This window comes from Lepisma saccharinum, chromosome 27 (genome assembly GCF_977018435.1).
Source record: "Lepisma saccharinum chromosome 27, izLepSacc3.1, whole genome shotgun sequence".
Taxonomy (NCBI): Eukaryota; Metazoa; Arthropoda; class Insecta; order Zygentoma; family Lepismatidae; genus Lepisma; species Lepisma saccharinum.
Window position 1 is genome coordinate 52,001,680 of NC_139255.1, and position 19,981 is coordinate 52,021,660.

General features: G+C 37.2%; 1 protein-coding gene across 2 annotated transcripts in view; it reads left to right on the forward strand.

Moving 5' to 3' along the window:
• Positions 1-19,981, forward strand: part of LOC145980284 (dipeptidase 1-like) — a 32,812-nt gene that overhangs the window by 5,878 nt on the left and 6,953 nt on the right. For both annotated transcript variants that reach the window (XM_083113295.1, XM_083113296.1), the window contains exons 4-7: positions 871-1,003; positions 3,263-3,413; positions 4,847-4,919; positions 13,535-13,711. In XM_083113295.1, the coding sequence (XP_082969421.1) occupies positions 871-1,003; positions 3,263-3,413; positions 4,847-4,919; positions 13,535-13,711 (534 nt within the window). The remainder of the gene's footprint in view (positions 1-870; positions 1,004-3,262; positions 3,414-4,846; positions 4,920-13,534; positions 13,712-19,981) is intronic.

Consider the following 19,981-nt stretch of genomic DNA (forward strand, 5'->3'; position numbering starts at 1 on the left):
TTCATCCTCATCGTCGCGATTATCTAAAAGTCGACAAAAACAGACTTTAAAATAAGAAAATGCAAAGCTGTAGCTATCTAATATATAGGCTATATAATTCTATTTTTTTTTGGACTTTTAACCACTGTATTTAAAAGAAATTTGCCAACGTTTCGGAGGCTGCATCTGCCTCCGTCTTCAGGGTAGCGTGTCTAAATGGTTGCCTTGGAGGATTATTCTAGGTGGCCTAGGCTCCACCGCGTCCCTCGGTCACAAGGACCTCTAGTATATACAAAGTTGCCAGGTAGGCTCCACTTCTTAAAATGACCACGTCGAGGTCACGATCGAGGCTTCGTGTGGCACCGTAAGGTTTCCACCTTGATCACCGGTGATTGGACCGCCCCGGATTGCATGTTGACGTAAATCGGGGTTGGTGTGCAATGTGTATGAATAGTCTATAGAGACTATGCGTGATATTTTATGCTTGTGGAGGGATAGTTTCCGAATTGTGTACCCTGGTCCCGTTGATATTTATGATTTTTGTAGTTTGTATTTTTGTAAAACGGTGCCACACGAAGCCTCGATCGTGACCTCGACGTGGTCATTTTAAGAAGTGGAGCCTACCTGGCAACTTTGTATATACTAGAGGTCCTTGTGACCGAGGGACGCGGTGGAGCCTAGGCCACCTAGAATAATCCTCCAAGGCAACCATTTAGACACGCTACCCTGAAGACGGAGGCAGATGCAGCCTCCGAAACGTTGGCAAATTTCTTTCAAATACAGTGGTTAAAAGTCCAAAAAAACTAGAATGAATAAATCACCACTGATTAGCTACAAAAAAGGCTATATAATGTTAGCAATTAATTTTGTACCTGTTTGCTCACACTGTAGTTCTTCACGGCTACAGCAAGTTGTGACACCCAATTCAAAGATGCTGTGAAAGTTATTTTGGAACAAATAGATGTCATCAGGGACCTCATATCAAGGAACAGTAAATATATGCAGCTTGTGCGTGTAAATCTTTGTAAGCATACATTATGTTTTCGTACATATAATAAGTTACACGTGTTTGGTTTAAAAGGTGAAATTTTCATCCACGATTCTTGCGCTTGTAAACTTAAGTACAAACCAAATTATTTCATTCATGTTCATATTTCACTGTACGGATTTTCTACAAATTCTTCATCAAATCTATACTATCCGTTGCACCGGAAACGGATATCGGATAATTTGAAATCCGGGTATCAGTTATCCAGATTTTATGAACATCTCTAGTTTATAGGAGAGTTGTAAAACGGTCCAGGAATTTTAAATGAATTCGATTCCGGTCCAGGGGAGAAAATCAGCAAGCGTAAATGGGTTCTGGACCGTAAAGAACAATTTTATCTGTATCTGTATTTCAATTCGGTCCAGGAACCTTTTTCAATCAAACAATACTCAACTTGGACTGAATTTAAATTATGGGAGAAAAAGATTCCGGTCCAATAGAATCCATTAGAATTTATTGGTTCTTGGACCGTTAAGAACCGTGCATTATAGTGCCATAATGATGATTTCATTATTAGGCAAAACGTATAACTCTACCGGCTTCCCGCCAAAACAGCAGACGACAGTAGAGGACTGTGTCAGCGAAAACCAACCACGCCAACGAACCGGCCACCGCCCTTGCCAAAGCTCCCTGTACCGCCCGTTGTAAAGGTCAATGCCTCTGCGTGGTTTGGTTTTCTCCCGTTAGTGGCGCTGTGTGGCTCAAAATGCGTGTGTCGACATGGAAGGTTTGTTTGTAGCAGTGTTTGTAGTGCTTCTAAGAGGCTTACGGCATGAAAGAGCTTTACCTTCGGATGCAAGAAAAATGGTGGTGAACGTTCGAAAGCAAATAGAAAAGACGGGTCTCAATTATCGCACACCGTATTGGACTCCTTCGTTTACTGACGTCACCGCGGATTGCTTTCGTTAGGTTAGGGAAAGGGCTCTTGGCATAAATACACGATAAATACACTGTAATTTTTCGGGGCTTTACCAAAATGGTACCACTTATGCTAAGAGGCAGTGGCGGTGATTAGGGAGGGCAAGGGGAGTAATTTGCCCACCCACTTTTTGCCACTTTTCCTCCCGCACTATGCTAAACCTTATCTACCAAAGGAAAGTAAACTGTATTTGCCCCCCCCCCCCCAGTTTTGGCACCTTGTCCCCTCAGTTTTGGAATCCAATCGCCGCCACTGTTAAGAGGTATAAACTTAACATGCCTAACCTAAAAACGAGAACATTTATCGTGACGTCAATAGACGACAGTGTTCAATACAATGTCTGATAAGTTAAATCAAGAAAAAAAAGTGTGCAGAATTCTTGGAATATGGAAAGCTCTTCTGTGGTGAAGCAGACACTTGTACAGTGAAATCCATGAGTATTAACCTGCAAATTTTCCATCACCATTTTCATGCACTTAATATGACCAAATAAGAGCTTCAATATTTAAACGAAAACTAGAAACAAGCTGTTGACAACTTCTGCACCAGCATACATAAAAATTCATCGCTTAAAAACACATAGGATGTAATAGAAAAATTAATGAAAATAGTCATGGACAATTTGCACGGTAATACTCATGGATCCCACTGTACATCGACAACAGCGTCCACGTGACTCAGCACGGACTGACGGGAAGCCTGTAGAGTTAAACCTTTTGCCCTCTAGATGTTTTATTTGAACGCTGCCAAAATTTCCGTCATAGCTTTTATGTATTCAAATGTGTCGTTGGAACAAGACGCCTCAATTACAGAATACCCCATGTATCGAAATGTACCACATGCTGCCACCTCTGGTCAAGCGCCAAACTACTTCCAAGCAGTACATGGAGGTGGGAGGTTGCTTCTGATTGGTTCTAACATTTTAAATGTAATTGGCTGATATATTTTTCTTCAAAATGGCGCCTACGGGAGAGTCAGGTCACGATCGCAGCTACTGTGTGAAGATAACTGTGCTTAAGTAGTATATTAATAAGCCAAGGAAAATTGACAATTTTAGTTTCACGCTTTTTGTGCTTAAAAACCTGTTTCAAAAAAGTTCGAAACAAATGTCTTACAATAAAAGAACTACCGGGCAGCGAGTTCTCTCATCCGTTCTTTTCAAAGACTTATTACCAATGTATTTGAACGATGAAAGAACAGAGTCTAAGATAGAGACATCTGTTGGGCTGCTGCTAAACTAATAGACAGTTACATAGGATCCTTCTCGAGGTTGGTTGAGGCATCTTGTTCCCCACCGTCATTGGTTTCCACTATAGTTGCAGGGAACACAGCAGTAGAAGGAAAAGTAGCATCTTTGATAGGGGTGTCCGGGGGCCACACTATCGCCAGCAGTCTTCCCATCCTGCGACTGATGTCGAAGTTAGGAGTGAAATTCTTCGCACTGAACACGGACTGTCACACTCTGTGGTAAGTGAAAGAAGTAACGCATCCAGGAATGTTCGTCTTCGCGACGACGAAGATAAATCATGAATGGATTAAGCTGATGCAGGGAATCTCACAGGGAGCGCGCCCATACCCAAGACCGGATTCGAACCCCCAACCCTCGCTCAGCGTTTATTTAAGAAGAACGCACTGGGACAAGGTGAAAGGTACGACAACCGGAAGAATCTGTAACTCTTCGAAATAGTCAGTACCTATAATAGTCACTCCCCGAATACCAAAAATTCACATTTTTGTACAAATTTCCCACTTTCCATACAAATTTCCCATTTTTCATACAAATTTTCCCACATTCACATAAAATTTCCCGTTTCCATACACATTTCCCTTTTCATATAAATTTTCCCTCTTTCACACAAATATTTCCTTTCTCATACAAATTTTCCCTATTTCACACAATTTTCCTTACATCGCAGAAAAATCGAAATTGCGATTCCAAAGCTTAATGAATTATTAATATTATTTCTACTGATAAAAAAATACTAATATTGATTGAATTAATTAAAATAAGGGGATAAAAACAGAGAAAATTAATTGTATCAAATTCTACCCTTCGGGAAAAATATACGAAATACGAACATTTCCGAACAAGTAACACTAGGTGAATGGTCTGTGTTATTAGAATAATAACTAAAAGTTAGAAAATGTACAGGGATTGATTGTTATCAAGCCAAATTAAAAAAAATAATAATTATACTTTCTTGCATTAAGCAACGAAAAGTGTGTATCACACTTCACAAAACATTGAATCAAATATATGAATCTACTGTATACATTTTCTACATTTTGCGTAAAATTTTAATTTTAACTTTTCACCTTAAATTTTACCTGAGTTTCTGTGCACTTAGGGGAATTTTTCTTCAAGAGGCAACACTGGTTACGATGCTGATTCGGAAATACTGGAAAGTTTTTACCTAGTTTTCACCACTAAAAAGTTTTTTTTAAGAACGAAACGCTGTATATAAAAAGGTAGAAACAATATGTATATGTTTATGTACATTACTCGCACATACTTATTTATACTTGTAGCTACTAATAGCATAATATTTTTTCTTGTATGTACGCATTGCTTGCATTATAGAATTATTTTCCTGTAGTTTACGGTTATTACAAGCATAAGAAAACAGTTTTTCTTTGTGACGTTTCAGGATAACACACGCTCCTTTCATCAGACATTTATTTTCATTTTGATTAAAGATACAGTTATAACAATGGTTAGTTATTATTATTATTACTAACCATTGTTATAACTGTATCTTTATTCAAAATGAAAATAAATGTCTGATGAAAGGAGCGTGTGTTATCCTGAAACGTCACAAAGAAAAACTGTTTTCTTATGCTCGTAATAACCGTAAACTACAGGAAAATAATGCTACTAATAGCTTCCTGTATTATTGCAGGAGTGATTGTGATCTCGCAGACGACCCTCAAGTAATACCTGCAAAACGAAATGGTCTAACGGATTTTGGTAGGGTAAGAATTTGTGTTATATACTCCATTATACAGAGTGTCTGAAATGTTCGGTACCATAACTTGCACTGCTTATGACATGAAAACTGGGTAAATGTCTGTTATATCGGAGACACATTAAAATCGGATATTTTGTGTTTCCGATGGTTCGTTCTTACCAATTCTGTATTGCGGAACATAGCTGAAGGTACAGTCATGTTCAAAAAATCTGTCGCATGGATTTTTTCTAAGTCCAACGTCTTACGAAATTATGTTGGTAGCTCTGAAACAAGGAAGTGTTGTGAAATATGCGATCCTCCAATCAGAGTGAAGTTAGATTCGGAGAAGCAGGAGGCGTGACTCACGGTCTTGTCCACAGGAAGTTCAACCAATGCAGCATTTCCAAATATGAGATAACGTCCCCATTGGTTAAATATTGTTTCAATAATGCGAATCGGCAGAAAGATTGCGCAAAAGTTTACTTTGTCGTTTTAATGCCTTTAATCGTTTCAAATTAGTATTAAATTGTCCCAATTATAGTTCACGAGCTTAATATAATGTATTCATGTAGTGTTTGACAATCATATATCACTCATTAGAACAATTTTCACATTGTTTTCACTACGTGAGATGAAATTTAATTTACATTTACGATAAAATAGTGGTTTTGGTGTAATAACAGTTTTCATTAATTAATTTAGAGATGCATTTTTATTTGTTGAGTTAATGATTAGGTTAATTCGTTATTTCTCGCGAAAAGAGGGAACCACAGCTGAAAGAAAATACACAACTTGTATTATTGAGGTCAAGAGTTCGTTTTAACATCACGTTTTGCACACATAGGCTAATCACGACTCGGGATACATTTAAATTGGAATCTGAAACATTATGCGACCTGACTGGAACTCGGAAAAGGACACACTGATTACAAGACGTCGATACATTACCACTTGGTCTGGCGAACGCCAATAATAATGAGGGGTTGTGGGAGTGGGAGACGGGTGACGGAAAGTAGAAAATAAATAGTATTTTGGGGGGTATTTAATGTTATATTTATACACATACAAACCTAAGAAAATATTTATTTTGATACATGTGTGTGGGGGGTGGGGAAGGGGGAAAAGAGAGGGATAGAAAGATATTGGGAGAGATGGGACGAAGAGGTGATTGTGGAAAATGTTTTATTTGACGTTCAGTAATAAAAACCATCAAATCAACGATGGTTATCTTATAAATACCATATTTAATGTAAATTTGTTTTAAAAATGGGGGCGGGGAGCTGTTTGTTTTACGTTCAGTGCAGGATAACAAGTGGAGACACATAGTGGTTCGTATTTCACTTTAAACTGTAGGTCCAGGCCCCATTAGCCTATCTGTGTATAACGTGGATTTAGAATTCAGTAGAAAATAACGTCGATCTAGTATTTTGGATTTTAGATGCGTTGAGACCAATAAAATTTCCAATTCTTATAATAAGAAACCTGTCCTCATATTACCTTTTTGAAAGAGAGAGAGTTAATTGTATAATCTTTCGTTGTTAGTTTCAAAGAAGACTAATTCAAATAGTAAGAATGGGAACGAATAAAGCTTACGAAAAGTTTTTGCCACCGTGGGGATTTGAACCTACGACCATTAGAGTGACAACCCAGTGCGATAACCACTACCCCACGAGTTCATTCCTTCTTACGGCATGATTATGAGTAAAGACCAATTCGTTCAATATGCATTAGAAATATAATCCCCACCCGCCTCTTTATAAACAACACACCCAAACGCTCCTTTGAAGCAAATGAAATAAAGGTGGTATGAATGTCACAAAACATTTAAGCAAAATCTACTATATTTACGACGCAATCGTTTTACATGGAGAGGCTACAGCTTCGAAAATTGAGGTTGTGACGTGACTTCTTGTAGTGGTAGGGTAGATATTCGTTTGGCAAGGTTCCAGCGTGCACTAGCCAGTAATTTCCGAGAAAAAAACTTAAATTTCTTTTATGATGGTAAAGTGGTTCGGTGATAGGCTCTCAGTATTACACGTCGAAGATTATAGGTTTGACTTCTGTTCGATTACCCCTATTACTATTATATATAGCAACTAAGTATTGTATTAAATTAATAATTTAAAGAAATAAAAATGTTATATATTTTTTTAAAAAAATAACTCCTTTCTAATGATTTTTCAATGTTATTTTGGAAAATAATTTTTCAGAATATGTTTTTGAATTTCTCATCATTTTACAAATATTTGCATAAAAATGATCCATGTGTCATGTTCGACGAAATGTCATGTACAGCGAGAGTTATACATTTTTATTTTAGGGAAAATTATCAAGAAACAAAACAAATAAATACTATTGACATCCTTTTGTGAATAGTATTTATTTTACATTATTTTTTGTTCACCATGCATATAGTTGTATTCTTGTCAAAGGCATGAAAAATAATATATTCTCTACATTTCGCAAAGCAAATAATATAATACGAATTTTCGTAATAAGTAAAATGCAATAAATAATTTTTCGGTTTAATAAGAAATAAAAATCGCAGAGTTAACCGAACGGTGAATCGAACACAGAATTTTACAACCCATAAAATTCCTTGTAGCCTTTGCAATGAAGTGATGTAGATTCAAGTAATAAAATTTCATGCAAAATCGCACGTTATAAGATTGTTCAAATATATTAAATCAGTGTGTCCATAAGTTATTATACTGTCAGCCATTTGGCACATCTCGTTACAAAATCTCAGCATATCACCATTCACTAGTTAATCGAATTGAATATTGATTCACTTCACAGTTCAATGTGGAACAATAGTTTCGACTCATATCACGTGAGATGTCAAATCAATTCAATTCTCGCATTGTATGTAACTTGTATGTTGAGCTCATGTAGAAATATCAATTATGAGCTCTAAGCTAAATTTGACGCTACAATCGCTTGATCAACTCTTGCGTCTCCCTGCCAGACATTCTACGTTCCTGTTTGCTCCAGGTCGCTTCTTCATTTCATTATCATTGTTTTTACCTCTGTTTCATTCTCATCGTCGTTATAAACCTACGTAATTTCTACTGTTTACAGTAGACAGAATCTACTGTTATCAATTGTAGTACTCTACTGTGTCTCTCGGAAATCTACTCAAAATCAATGATTTCCTACTGAACACTTTCAGTAGGCCTAATGTGTAATTACAGTTGAGGAACTACAAGTGAAATATTCTCTTCAGTACTACATGTAATATTGCATGTAGTGTGTTTGAATTGGAATTTGAATTCAAAATTTTGGGTGCGTCAGCACTTAGGCTATTTTGCACCTGTCACTTTATACGGGGTCCAGCCCCTTACCAGAACTAAAATAACATAACTGTAACGTCGTGTTGTAACTAAAATATTAAAATATTCTGAATTCGGTTAAAAGCTGAGGCTGTAAAGAGGCACTCGGCACCCACAAGGACCAAACACAGGACAACACAGAAAATTATACTGGACATGGGGCCAGTCGCCAGAGCCTCGTTCGTCTCCAAACTGAAGTCCCGGGTGTACTACGTGGAAGCAACAATAGGGTGTACGTACTTCGTGGAAGGTCATCCCTTACACCCTTGTAGTGTGTTTAGCTCAGCATGTTAGCTGTAAATATAACTTTTTATTCCTCCTCACTAACAATTTGTTTTTATATCTATTTAAAATTTAAACCAACCTCACTTCCATGTAGTACACCCTGAACTGCATTTTGCAGACTAACGAGGCTCTGGTGACTGGACCTACTGTTAGTATAATCTTTGTAGGACTGTGTGTGTGTTGTCCTTGTTTGTGCTGACTGTCTGTCGCTTTACAGGCTCAGCTTTTAACCCAGGTAAGGATAGTTTTCAGACACGCTTTTATTTTTGTCATGATAAGGGGCTGGACCCTGTATAGCGTGACGGGTGTAAAATACCCTAAGTTTTCAGGCACACAAATTGTAATTCAAATTTAAAAAATCTTAACATAGATGTTTCAAAACACACATTGATCTACTGAAACCAGTACAGTAGAGAAACTGCAAGTGAAATTAATTTATTCAGTATAGTGTATAATATGTTAAGTTTAATATTTTGGCTGTAAATATTAATTTCATACCCCCTTATTATTTTTTTGTATTGATATCTTTTTGAAAATCTGAACACAATAGATGTTTCAAAACACCTATTGATCTACTGAAAACAGTAGACAAAAGTTTCATTGGAGTAAGTAGAAAAGAGTCATGAAATAATACCCAAAGAAGTCAACCATTATGAATTAATGTTACATACTTTTTTTTATTTCACTTTCCAAAACCTAGGAGCTCGAAATAATAAATGGCATGCGATTTACTAGACAGTCTGCTTTTCTGTGATTCATTCGTCGTGAACAGTCGGGGATTACTACCGTTCAAGGTAAAAGGGGAAGGGGAAGAAATCCACCACAGTACCATGACGTATGAAGTAACATGTTCACAGGCATCCAATACAACTGATAAGGGCTTACCTGACCTTGGAAGTGTGGGAAACACGTTTCACGCTGGTTTCCAGAATGCTGTGGCTAAATCTGGAACTAACGGTGGAATAAGAAATAGTTTGTAACATTTAACAATGACATTTCGCATTTACAAAATATGAGATATGTAGACTTTGATTTATTTATTATAGTAGACGGTAGAGAATTACTTACCACGAAAGTCAAGTTCTAAATTGCAGACATCAAAATCTACTCCAGGTTGTAGTAGATAGATTAATAAGGTTTACAAGGTTGCTAACGACTCTTAAGACAAACGTTCAACGAAGGTTATTGAGTGAGAAAATGGGAAATTGTTAAAAATAGCGGCCTAGTTGAGTGAAGATCGAAGGTTCGAATCTCTTATAGAACCGGCTATTTTTTGACACTAATTTTTGGTGCGTAATATATTTAATGTATTGTCGACATTTATAAGAAACAAAATATGAAAACTCTCCTCCTCCGTAACTGCAGCGGGACGGCATGGATTCGAGTCATCCTGGGTTCTCGGCCTGTTATCTGTATAGGACCGGTGGCAACCCACCATCGTGAGAAAATTGGGGAGCTACGAGTGACTGGTGTAACCTGGTTTCAGATATATTCTATAATGGCTGAGGGTTCGACGTGCTGACCAACGTCACCTCGTTGCCAGTTGAAGATAACTCTAGGTAGGAGTGTGGAAGGGAGACTGACAGTCGGGAGATAGCCCAAGGCCCTTCGAGGATTTAAAATATGAGAACTATTCCTTCCGTAAATCTAATTTCTTGTCATTGTCACGTGAGATTTCTTTTCAGCATGACTCCTGCAATACTAATTAGTTCCTAAGAGAGATAATGAGATGCACAGAGAGATATTAAATTATGAGTTCACTGTTTAAAACTAAGCATTAACACATTTTTATATTCAGATACCTCTTTACAAATTCCTGAGCACGTCACTACAAATGAACCAATCTAGTGCACACTAGACCCTTGGCTTATCGATACCTATGGGGTATCCTACAATTACAGTCAAACCACAACCTCAATTTTCGAAGCTGTAGCCTCTCCATGTAAAACGATTGCGTCGTAAATATAGTAGATTTTGCTTAAATGTTTTGTGACATTCATACCATCTTTATTTCATTTGCTACAAAGGAGCGTTTGGGTGTGTTGTTTATAAAGAGGCGGTTGGGGAATATATTTCTAATGCATATTGAACAAATTGGTCTTTACTCATAATCATGCCGTAAGAAGGAATGAACTCGTGGGGTAGTGGTTATCGCACTGGGTTGTCACTCTAATGGTCGTAGGTTCAAATCCCCACGGTGGCAAAAACTTTTCGTAAGCTTTATTCGTTCCCATTCTTACTATTTGAATTAGTCTTCTTTGAAACTAACAACGAAAGATTATACAATTAACTCTCTCTCTTTCAAAAAGGTAATATGAGGACAGGTTTCTTATTATAAGAATTGGAAATTTTATTGGTCTCAACGCATCTAAAATCCAAAATACTAGATCGACGTTATTTTCTACTGAATTCTAAATCCACGTTATACACAGATAGGCTAATGGGGCCTGGACCTACAGTTTAAAGTGAGATACGAACCACTATGTGTCTCCACATGTTATCCTGCACTGAACGTAAAACAAACAGCTCCCCGCCCCCATTTTTAAAACAAATTTACATTAAATATGGTATTTATAAGATAACCATCGTTGATTTGATGGTTTTTATTACTGAACGTCAAATAAAACATTTTCCACAATCACCTCTTCGTCCCATCTCTCCCAATATCTTTCTATCCCTCTCTTTTCCCCCTTCCCCACCCCCCACACACATGTATCAAAATAAATATTTTCTTAGGTTTGTATGTGTATAAATATAACATTAAATACCCCCCAAAATACTATTTATTTTCTACTTTCCGTCACCCGTCTCCCACTCCCACAACCCCTCATTATTATTGGCGTTCGCCAGACCAAGTGGTAATGTATCGACGTCTTGTAATCAGTGTGTCCTTTTCCGAGTTCCAGTCAGGTCGCATAATGTTTCAGATTCCAATTTAAATGTATCCCGAGTCGTGATTAGCCTATGTGTGCAAAAAGTGATGTTAAAACGAACTCTTGACCTCAATAATACAAGTTGTGTATTTTCTTTCAGCTGTGGTTCCCTCTTTTCGCGAGAAATAACGAATTAACCTAATCATTAACTCAACAAATAAAAATGCATCTCTAAATTAATTAATGAAAACTGATATTACACCAAAACCACTATTTTATCGTAAATGTAAATTAAATTTCATCTCACGTAGTGAAAACAACGTGAAAATTGTTCTAATGAGTGATATATGATTGTCAAACACTACATGAATACATTATATTAAGCTCGTGAACTATAATTGGGACAATTTAATACTAATTTGAAACGATTAAAGGCATTAAAACGACAAAGTAAACTTTTGCGCAATCTTTCTGCCGATTCGCATTATTGAAACAATATTTAACCAATGGGGACGTTATCTCATAATTGGAAATGCTGCATTGGTTGAACTTCCTGTGGACAAGACCGTGAGTCACGCCTCCTGCTTCTCCGAATCGAACTTCACTCCGATTGGAGGATCGCATATTTCACAACACTTCCTTGTTTCAGAGCTACCAACATAATTTCGTAAGACGTTGGACTTAGAAAAAATCCATGCGACAGATTTTTTGAACATGACTGTACCATTATGCTTTTTACACAAACATAACTTCGATTTTTCACATTACGAGTAATTCTTTTGGTTCCTTTCTTCCGTTGCGGAACATACAATATGGCGCGCACAGCTGTGGATCATAGCGTGTCGTGCTTGTGTTTTGTCAATTTGTAGTGGGGTATGCAGTGTTTCAACCTTCTTAACCGAAAAATACCTACTTTCGTGTTCATTATGTCATCACAAACCATTGACGGATAGCTCCACGAACTTTCAAAATGCTAGAGAAACTCATTTCCGTAAGTAGTTTCTTTTGTAAAAATGAAGAAATGTGTCTCCGATATAACAGACATTTACCGAAAACTGTAAGAGATAGGCTACTTGTATTGCTTTACGAAGCCTTGTTCATATAAAATATTTTAACAATTGAAGGGCCAGGGGGAAAAACGATGAATGTTCATTCGAGACGATTTGCCAGGAAATGAAAAACGAAGTATTTCTTTCCATAAGTACGTTAATATATGCCAAAATAATAATGCGTTTTTCAGGCACTTCTCATCGTTTCCCAACCAAGGCCGTTCTCATTCTTATAGTACAGCTTCTGAACTATCAGATGGCGTTGCGATCTCAAAATGGGCGAAAAATCGACATTCATCGTTTTTCCCCCTGGCCCTTCAATTGTATGGATGCAGACAAAAAGGCACATTGTAGTGTCATATAATCTTAGTTAGCAACACTGACAATCCAGAATTTTGTCGACAGATGCAAGTAAAATCAACCCAAGTACTGACTGTACAACCGCACGAATAGTAATGCATCAATTTTTACCTGGAATGGGACGTTTGGAAAGATTCTTAGTTGTACTTGGCTACACTGTCACTCCAATGGTCCATCCCGTGTTATTTAGTCCGGGAGAAATTGTAGTTTCGCTAATATTCATGTTAATTTTGATCTGTTTGTGGTAAGTTATTAGTCACGGCAAGAAGAAAGAAAATCAACCTGTCAATTCTTCACCCACATCTTATGGCCGCCATCTTGGAAAATGGCGCCGAAACGGTCTTAGCGTTCTATCTTGTAAACTGTTAATTTTATCTAAAAAAAAATTGACGAGAACATTTTTTATTCAAAATTGCATACTCTTTAAGTATTGTTTGAAACACTTTTTGATAAAAGTAACCGTTTAAACGGTAAAGTGCTAAAACTGTTTTTGGCAGCTATTTTCAAATATGTCGGCCATCCTAGGTGGAGGAGAAAATGGCGACAGGTTGATTTTTCAGCCTCCTGTAATGCTTAAAAAACAATTCCCACAAGCAGATCAAAATTAACGTGAAATTTTAGTGAAATCTTGCTCAGTAGCTTAATCAAGCAGTGTTGCCAGATGCAGTTGAAAGTCAAATTTCAGTCAGAAACGAAACTTTGAAATATGTTAATTTGGCTAATCTAAAATTTGTGTTTCAGAATGTCGTGGAGGAGATGAACAAACTTGGTATTATATTAGACCTATCGCAAGCATCAACCATGACTATCTACGATGCCATCAGCACGTCAATAGCCCCCGTCATGTTCACCCACACAGCTGCAGCCCAGCTCTGTGATCATCGAGGAAATATTGACGATGATATACTGCGATTGGTGGTAAGGTGACAATTTCACTTCTTACTTTTTAAGCTAGCAAAAGGTTAGTAGGTAACTGTCATACCGTGTTTTAACATTAGTTTGTAACGTCCTCTACATTGCTTGATAAAAATGTCTATGTTGAATTATGCTAATTCAATGGCAATCTTTCACAATTATCTTCTGTCGTATTTATACAGGGTGGTCCACAAGTTATGGAGGCACCCGAATAAAAGTTGAATGCCATTCTGTTCTGCAAAACTAACAGTGTAGGTTTGTAATATAGGTGGGGGGGGGAATGTTATAGAGTATGTGAAGATGACGGCCGCTATCTTAAAACCCGCCATCTTAAATTCAACTTCAACATTATACGGAAACCATAGCTTGTGACACCTTAACTGAATAGGAAATTTTCTCACGAGTTGTCATATTACGTGGTGACTTATTAAAGCCATTGTGTGTCGAATGTTGGGTAATAAAGTGAGATCGCTGGGGTTGTATACAACAGGTTAGCTAGCCATTGTTCCTAATGTCGAAGAGAAGCCACATTCGCCTTCCAGTACCGGGGGTAGTGCAAGGGTAAATTAGGGCCGAAATGACAATAAATTGGTGGTTTAAAAAAATACAGGGGTGTTGATTAAGTCTAATTTCACATAATTCATGATGGTTGTATTGCAATTTTTTTTTTTAAGAAAAAGGTGTTATTAAAAGTAAGAATGATTTTCTATGCATTTCACCACATAGTTCAATAAGATTTGTATTCTGTGCTTGGCCCCTTTCTTGAAGTGTAAGACATAATATGTCCAGGCTCGAACAAATTACATAACTGTCGTGGTCTATGCATGTCATTTTAATGGCGCCCACGGACCACGGGAACGTACAGAGGACATCAAAACAAACAACTTTTCTCAGTAACATTTTCTCGTTGGCGCATCGTTTCGGCGCTACAGTCGTTCAAAAAAGCCCGTTTTGCCGCCTGAATCCTGGCAACCACACACAACATTTGATTGCATTTGTGACGTCATATCCCGTCGTGAAGCGATGTGTTCCATGGTTGCCAGGAACACACATATTCTGTGAAAAATGACATAGCTACAATCAGCCACATTATGTACCGTAAAACAAAACGAGAAAACACGATCTGTAACCTAACAGGAAGTAAAGAAACGATACGAAAATTGATAGAAAGAAAATATAATTCAAGTGGAAGTGGTATATCGAATTTTGTCTCAGCTTACATGTCAAATATTTGCAAATCTAGTTACCAAGCTGGCATCTACAATTTAGTCTATCCACTTCGCCCTTCTGATACGAGTTGTCTGTAACACACTGAACAGATGACAACATAGAAATGAAAGAACTCAAAATTCCAAAGGTAAACAACACATAATATAATGTATATTCAGGGCATTATGAGGCAAGTGGCAAAAATGATTGAAAATACAGGGATATAAGTAGTAGTAATAGAAGCCCTAAGACGACTATGTGTTTATCTATGCACCGAATACACATGTAATAGTTTGCAACTGTGAACAGGGCAGTATATTCGCTACTGATTTACAATTACATTGTTACTGTTGTTTTACGTGTTTTAGCCGTAATGTAACAACGTAAACCTCTGATACTTCCGTTATCAGCACAAAAGTACCACAAGGCATCTGGACACAAACCTGTAAATAACAACCTTGCAACGAGATTTGCAAATATTTGACATGTAGCTGGGCGTAAACAGCCACATGTAAGTTGTAAGTCCAACAAAATTTCTTGTTGTTAATTTTGGCATGTAGGCTGAGATAAAATCCGATACTGACACTTCATTTTGAATACGTTTTTACCATTTCTCATATCGTTGGTTCACTTCCACCTTCCCCTGAGATGACTGCTGATCTTCTGGCTGGTATGCTATGATGTTCGGTCTACTGGACGCGTTTCTCGCTTCGTTTTACAGCTAATAATGTGGTTGGTAGTTTGCCATTTTCACAAAATTTGTGTGTTCCTTGCAACCCTGCCGTGCGCTGCTTCTTAGCAGGAAATGACGTCACAGATACGATCAAATGTTGTGTTGGGTTGCCAGCATCCAGGCGGCAAAACGGTCTTTTTTGAACGGCTGTAGCGTCGAATCGACGCACCAATGAGAAAAATGTTACTGAGAAAAGTTGTTCGTTTTGATGTCCTCTATACGAATCTGTGGTCCGTGGGCGCCATTAAAATGACACCCTGTATAGTTCACGTAAGCGGGGGGGGGGGGGGGTTCAACTTTTGGTACGAAAAGGGTTGCTATATTTCATAAGTGAAAAGCCGGGACACTGCTGACCGAAAGCTTGTTGGGGAGCGGGGGGGGGGGGGGGGATGCTGGATCCGACAAAGTTGTGTGTATGAACACTTCCATTATCATATTCTTTACACTTCTTAAAAAGAAACAGAAATCTAATTCGATGTATATCATTAATCTTGCAATTTAATTTCGGTGCCACAATGAACTTCTATCTCAAAATGTCGAAACTTTATTTGAGAACTGCGGACTGAGCAGTGCGGACACTCAAGTACTGACTGTTTGTCAGCTTACTATGCAATGGAAGAGATTTGCAACTGAAATTCAGTGCTGCTAGCAGACGGCCGCGCTATCGTGAAGTCAAATATCTTTGCAGCATCTTCTTGTAGCTCGATAACTCTTGTATTATCGAGAGGGAGCAGTTCAATGTACAGTTAGATTGTTTAGTATTAGGATCAGTCAATAAATAACGGCAGAGGATATTACACCAAAACTATGGTAGTTAGAAATGGGTCGACGGATCCATAATGAAGGTGCAGGTGTGTGTGACGAAACTGATTCGCGCGCGTTTTCCTGCTAGATGGCATTACGTCTCTGGAAATGTATGCGCAAAGGCTGCTAACCGAGCAGCGGCCGTGTCCAGTCATTCCGTCTTTGGAAGCACGCAGTTTCTCCTCCACAAAAAAAAAGTTCAAGACCCTCCACGCTAGTGCCGGCAAGGTCATGCTTCCGTTCTTCTTCGATCGCAAGGGACCGCTCCTAGTCGACTTCCTGGAGCATGGAGCTACGGTCAATGCCAAGCGGTATTGTGAAACGTTAACGAACCTCAGCAAGGGAACCAAATTGAAACGTCCCGGTCGCCTTTCTCGTGATGTCGTCCTATTGCACGACAACGCTAAACCCCACACAGCCAACGCAACAATGAAATGTCTGAAAAAAGTCAAGTGGGAAGTCCTCAGTCACTCCACCTATATTCCAGATCTGTCCCCGTGTGACTTGCACATTTTCGGTGAGCTCGAAAAAGCACTGCGGGGACAACGGTTTCAATCGGACAATGACGTCAAGGAGTACGTGCGCAACAGGGTCCAACAGCAGCCAAAGGAGTTCTACGCGCATGCCATTTTGCGACTGGTGTCACAGTGGGATAAATGCCTAAACAGTGACGGACAATACTTCTGAGGTTCATTACGTAGAAATATCCTCGTTATTTATTGACTGAGCCTCATAAAATGAGCCTTTTATTATTACGCATTTAAATATAAATAAAGTTGAAGAGAGTATCGTATAAATCATTAACTACAGTTCGATTGAGATTAACTGATTTCAAATATTATTATAGATTTTAATGTTTGAAGGAATGTTTTTGTTTTAATTTTAATGTTTTATGTGTTCATCGTGTGTGTGTGTGTGGGGGGGGGGGTGTTTATATTGTGTAGTAGTTGTGGTGTGTTTATATTGTGTTATAGTTGTGATGTGTTTGTGTGTGTCTTGTGTAGTAGTTATGCTGTCTAATGTGTTTGTGTTCGTCTTGTGTAGTAATTGTGTCTAATATGTTTGTGTTTGTCTTGTGTAGTAGTTCCTCCATTCATATTGGGGGTTAGGCGTAGAGCTGACAACTCTGCACTGTAAAAAGACATGTCAAGAAACAGAAATATAAGCCATGGATGTTCCCAAGGTAAAATATTCCGGAGGTAAAATAGTCCCCCGTTCGGATCTCCGGGTGGGGACTACTTTGGGAGGTCCCTGGACTAAGGATAAGATCTACGTTAGGAATAAGGATATTAAATTAGGCACCTGGAATGTTCTGAGCCTTTACCGGCCTGGGGCATTTCAGTGTACAGTTAATGAGATAGTTAAGTATAAATTAGATGTAGTAGCTGTCCAGGAAGTTAGGTGGCCAGGAGAAGGGAATTGTAAAACTAAAAATTATACTTTTTTCTATGGTGGTACTGAAAATCATAATTTTGGAACAGGCTTTTTCATAAATAATAGAATTATCTCGGCTCTTAAAACAGTAGAATTTATTAATGATAAGATATCATATGCAGTTTTACAGGGTAGGTGGTATAAAATTATTTTAATAAACATACATGCACCAACGGAAGATAAATATGATAATACTAAAGATGATTTTTATACAGAGTTAGAACAGGTCTTTGATAAATTTTCTCAGTATGATATGAAAATTCTGTTAGGTGACTGTAATGCACAGATTGGCAAAGAAGAGACATTTAAACCCACGATTGGTAAAGAAAGTCTTCATGAATTAAGTAATGATAATGGTATAAGATTGATTACTTTTGCAACCTCAAAGAATTTAATTGTGAAAAGTACCACTTTTAAACATAAAGATATCCATAAATTTACCTGGTCTTCTCCAGATGGTAAAACTCATAATCAGATAGATCATATTCTCATTGATAAGAGAAGGCATACTAGTATAATTGACGTTCGTACACATAGAGTTGCTGACTGTGCCAGTGACCATTATTTAGTAATTGCTAAATTAATAGAAAGACTCTCAGTGATAAATCATAAGCAACAAAATCTAAAAGTTCTAAAATTTGATACAGGAAAGTTTGTTGATGAAAGAATTAAGAAAGATTACCAAATTAAACTGTCAAATAGATTTGATGTTTTGCAGGATTTAAATGATGATGAAAATATAAATGAAACAGACGTAAATAAGAATTGGGAGCACATACGTAATGCAATAGAATCAGCAGCTAAAGAAAGTATAGGATACCATAAACCGAGAAAAAGTAAGCCATGGTTTGATAATGAATGTCATAATCTAATAGAAATAAGAAATCAGGCTAGACTTAGGTGGTTAAATAACTCTGATGATACAAATCTAAACAATTATAATAGAATAAAGCGAGAAGTTAACCGCGCGTTTAGAAGTAAAAAAAGAGATTACTTGAAAAGCAAAATTAACGAAATTGAAACAAACAGCAAAAATGAAAATATCAGAGATTTATATAAAGGTGTAAATGAATTTAGAAAGGGGTGGCAACCTAAAGTAAACTTGATAAAAGATAAAGACGGTGATTTTCTAGCAGACCCAAGAAATATTCTAAATAGATGGAAGAACTACTTTAATGACCTTTTAAATGTCCATGTAGGAGATAAATCAGAAGTAAATGAAGTACACACAGCAGAACCTTTAGTTCCAGAACCTAACTTGACTGAAGTTAGAGATGCTATTAAAAGGCTAAAGAATAACAAAGCACCTGGCATTGATTTAACACCAGCTGAGTTAATTAAATATGGTGGAAATTCATTAATATGTCAAATTCATCAATTAATTTGTTTAATATGGAATAAAGAAGAAATCCCTCAACAGTGGAAAGAATCCATAATTGTTCCTGTGTTTAAAAAAGGTGATAAAATGAACTGCAATAATTACCGTGGAATTTCTCTACTCTCAACAACATATAAAATATTATCTAACATTCTTTTAACAAGACTAACCCCATATGTTAATGAAATTATAGGTGATTATCAATGTGGATTTAAACGTAACAGATCAACTACAGATCAAATTTTTCACATCAGACAGACACTTGAAAAAAAGTGGGAATATAATCAAAATGTCCATCAGCTATTCATTGATTTCAAAAAAGCATATGATTCGGTCAAAACAGATAAATTATATAATATATTAGTAGAGTTTGGAATACCTAAGAAGCTTGTTAGTATGATAAAAATATGCACCAGTGAAACAAAAAGTAAAATTCGTGTGGGTATTAATATGTCTGACAAATTTACAATTCATGATGGGTTAAAACAAGGAGATGCATTATCTCCATTGCTCTTTAATTTTGCCTTAGAATATGCTGTAAGGAAGGTAAAAGAAACTAAAGAATAACTAAAATTAAATGGTGTGACTCAGTTGTTAGCATATGCAGATGATGTAGACTTACTGGGGGATGATGTGAATACAATTAAGAATAATGCTAAAATATTTTTCAAAACTGCTAAAGAGATAGGTTTGGAAGTTAACAAAGAGAAAAAAA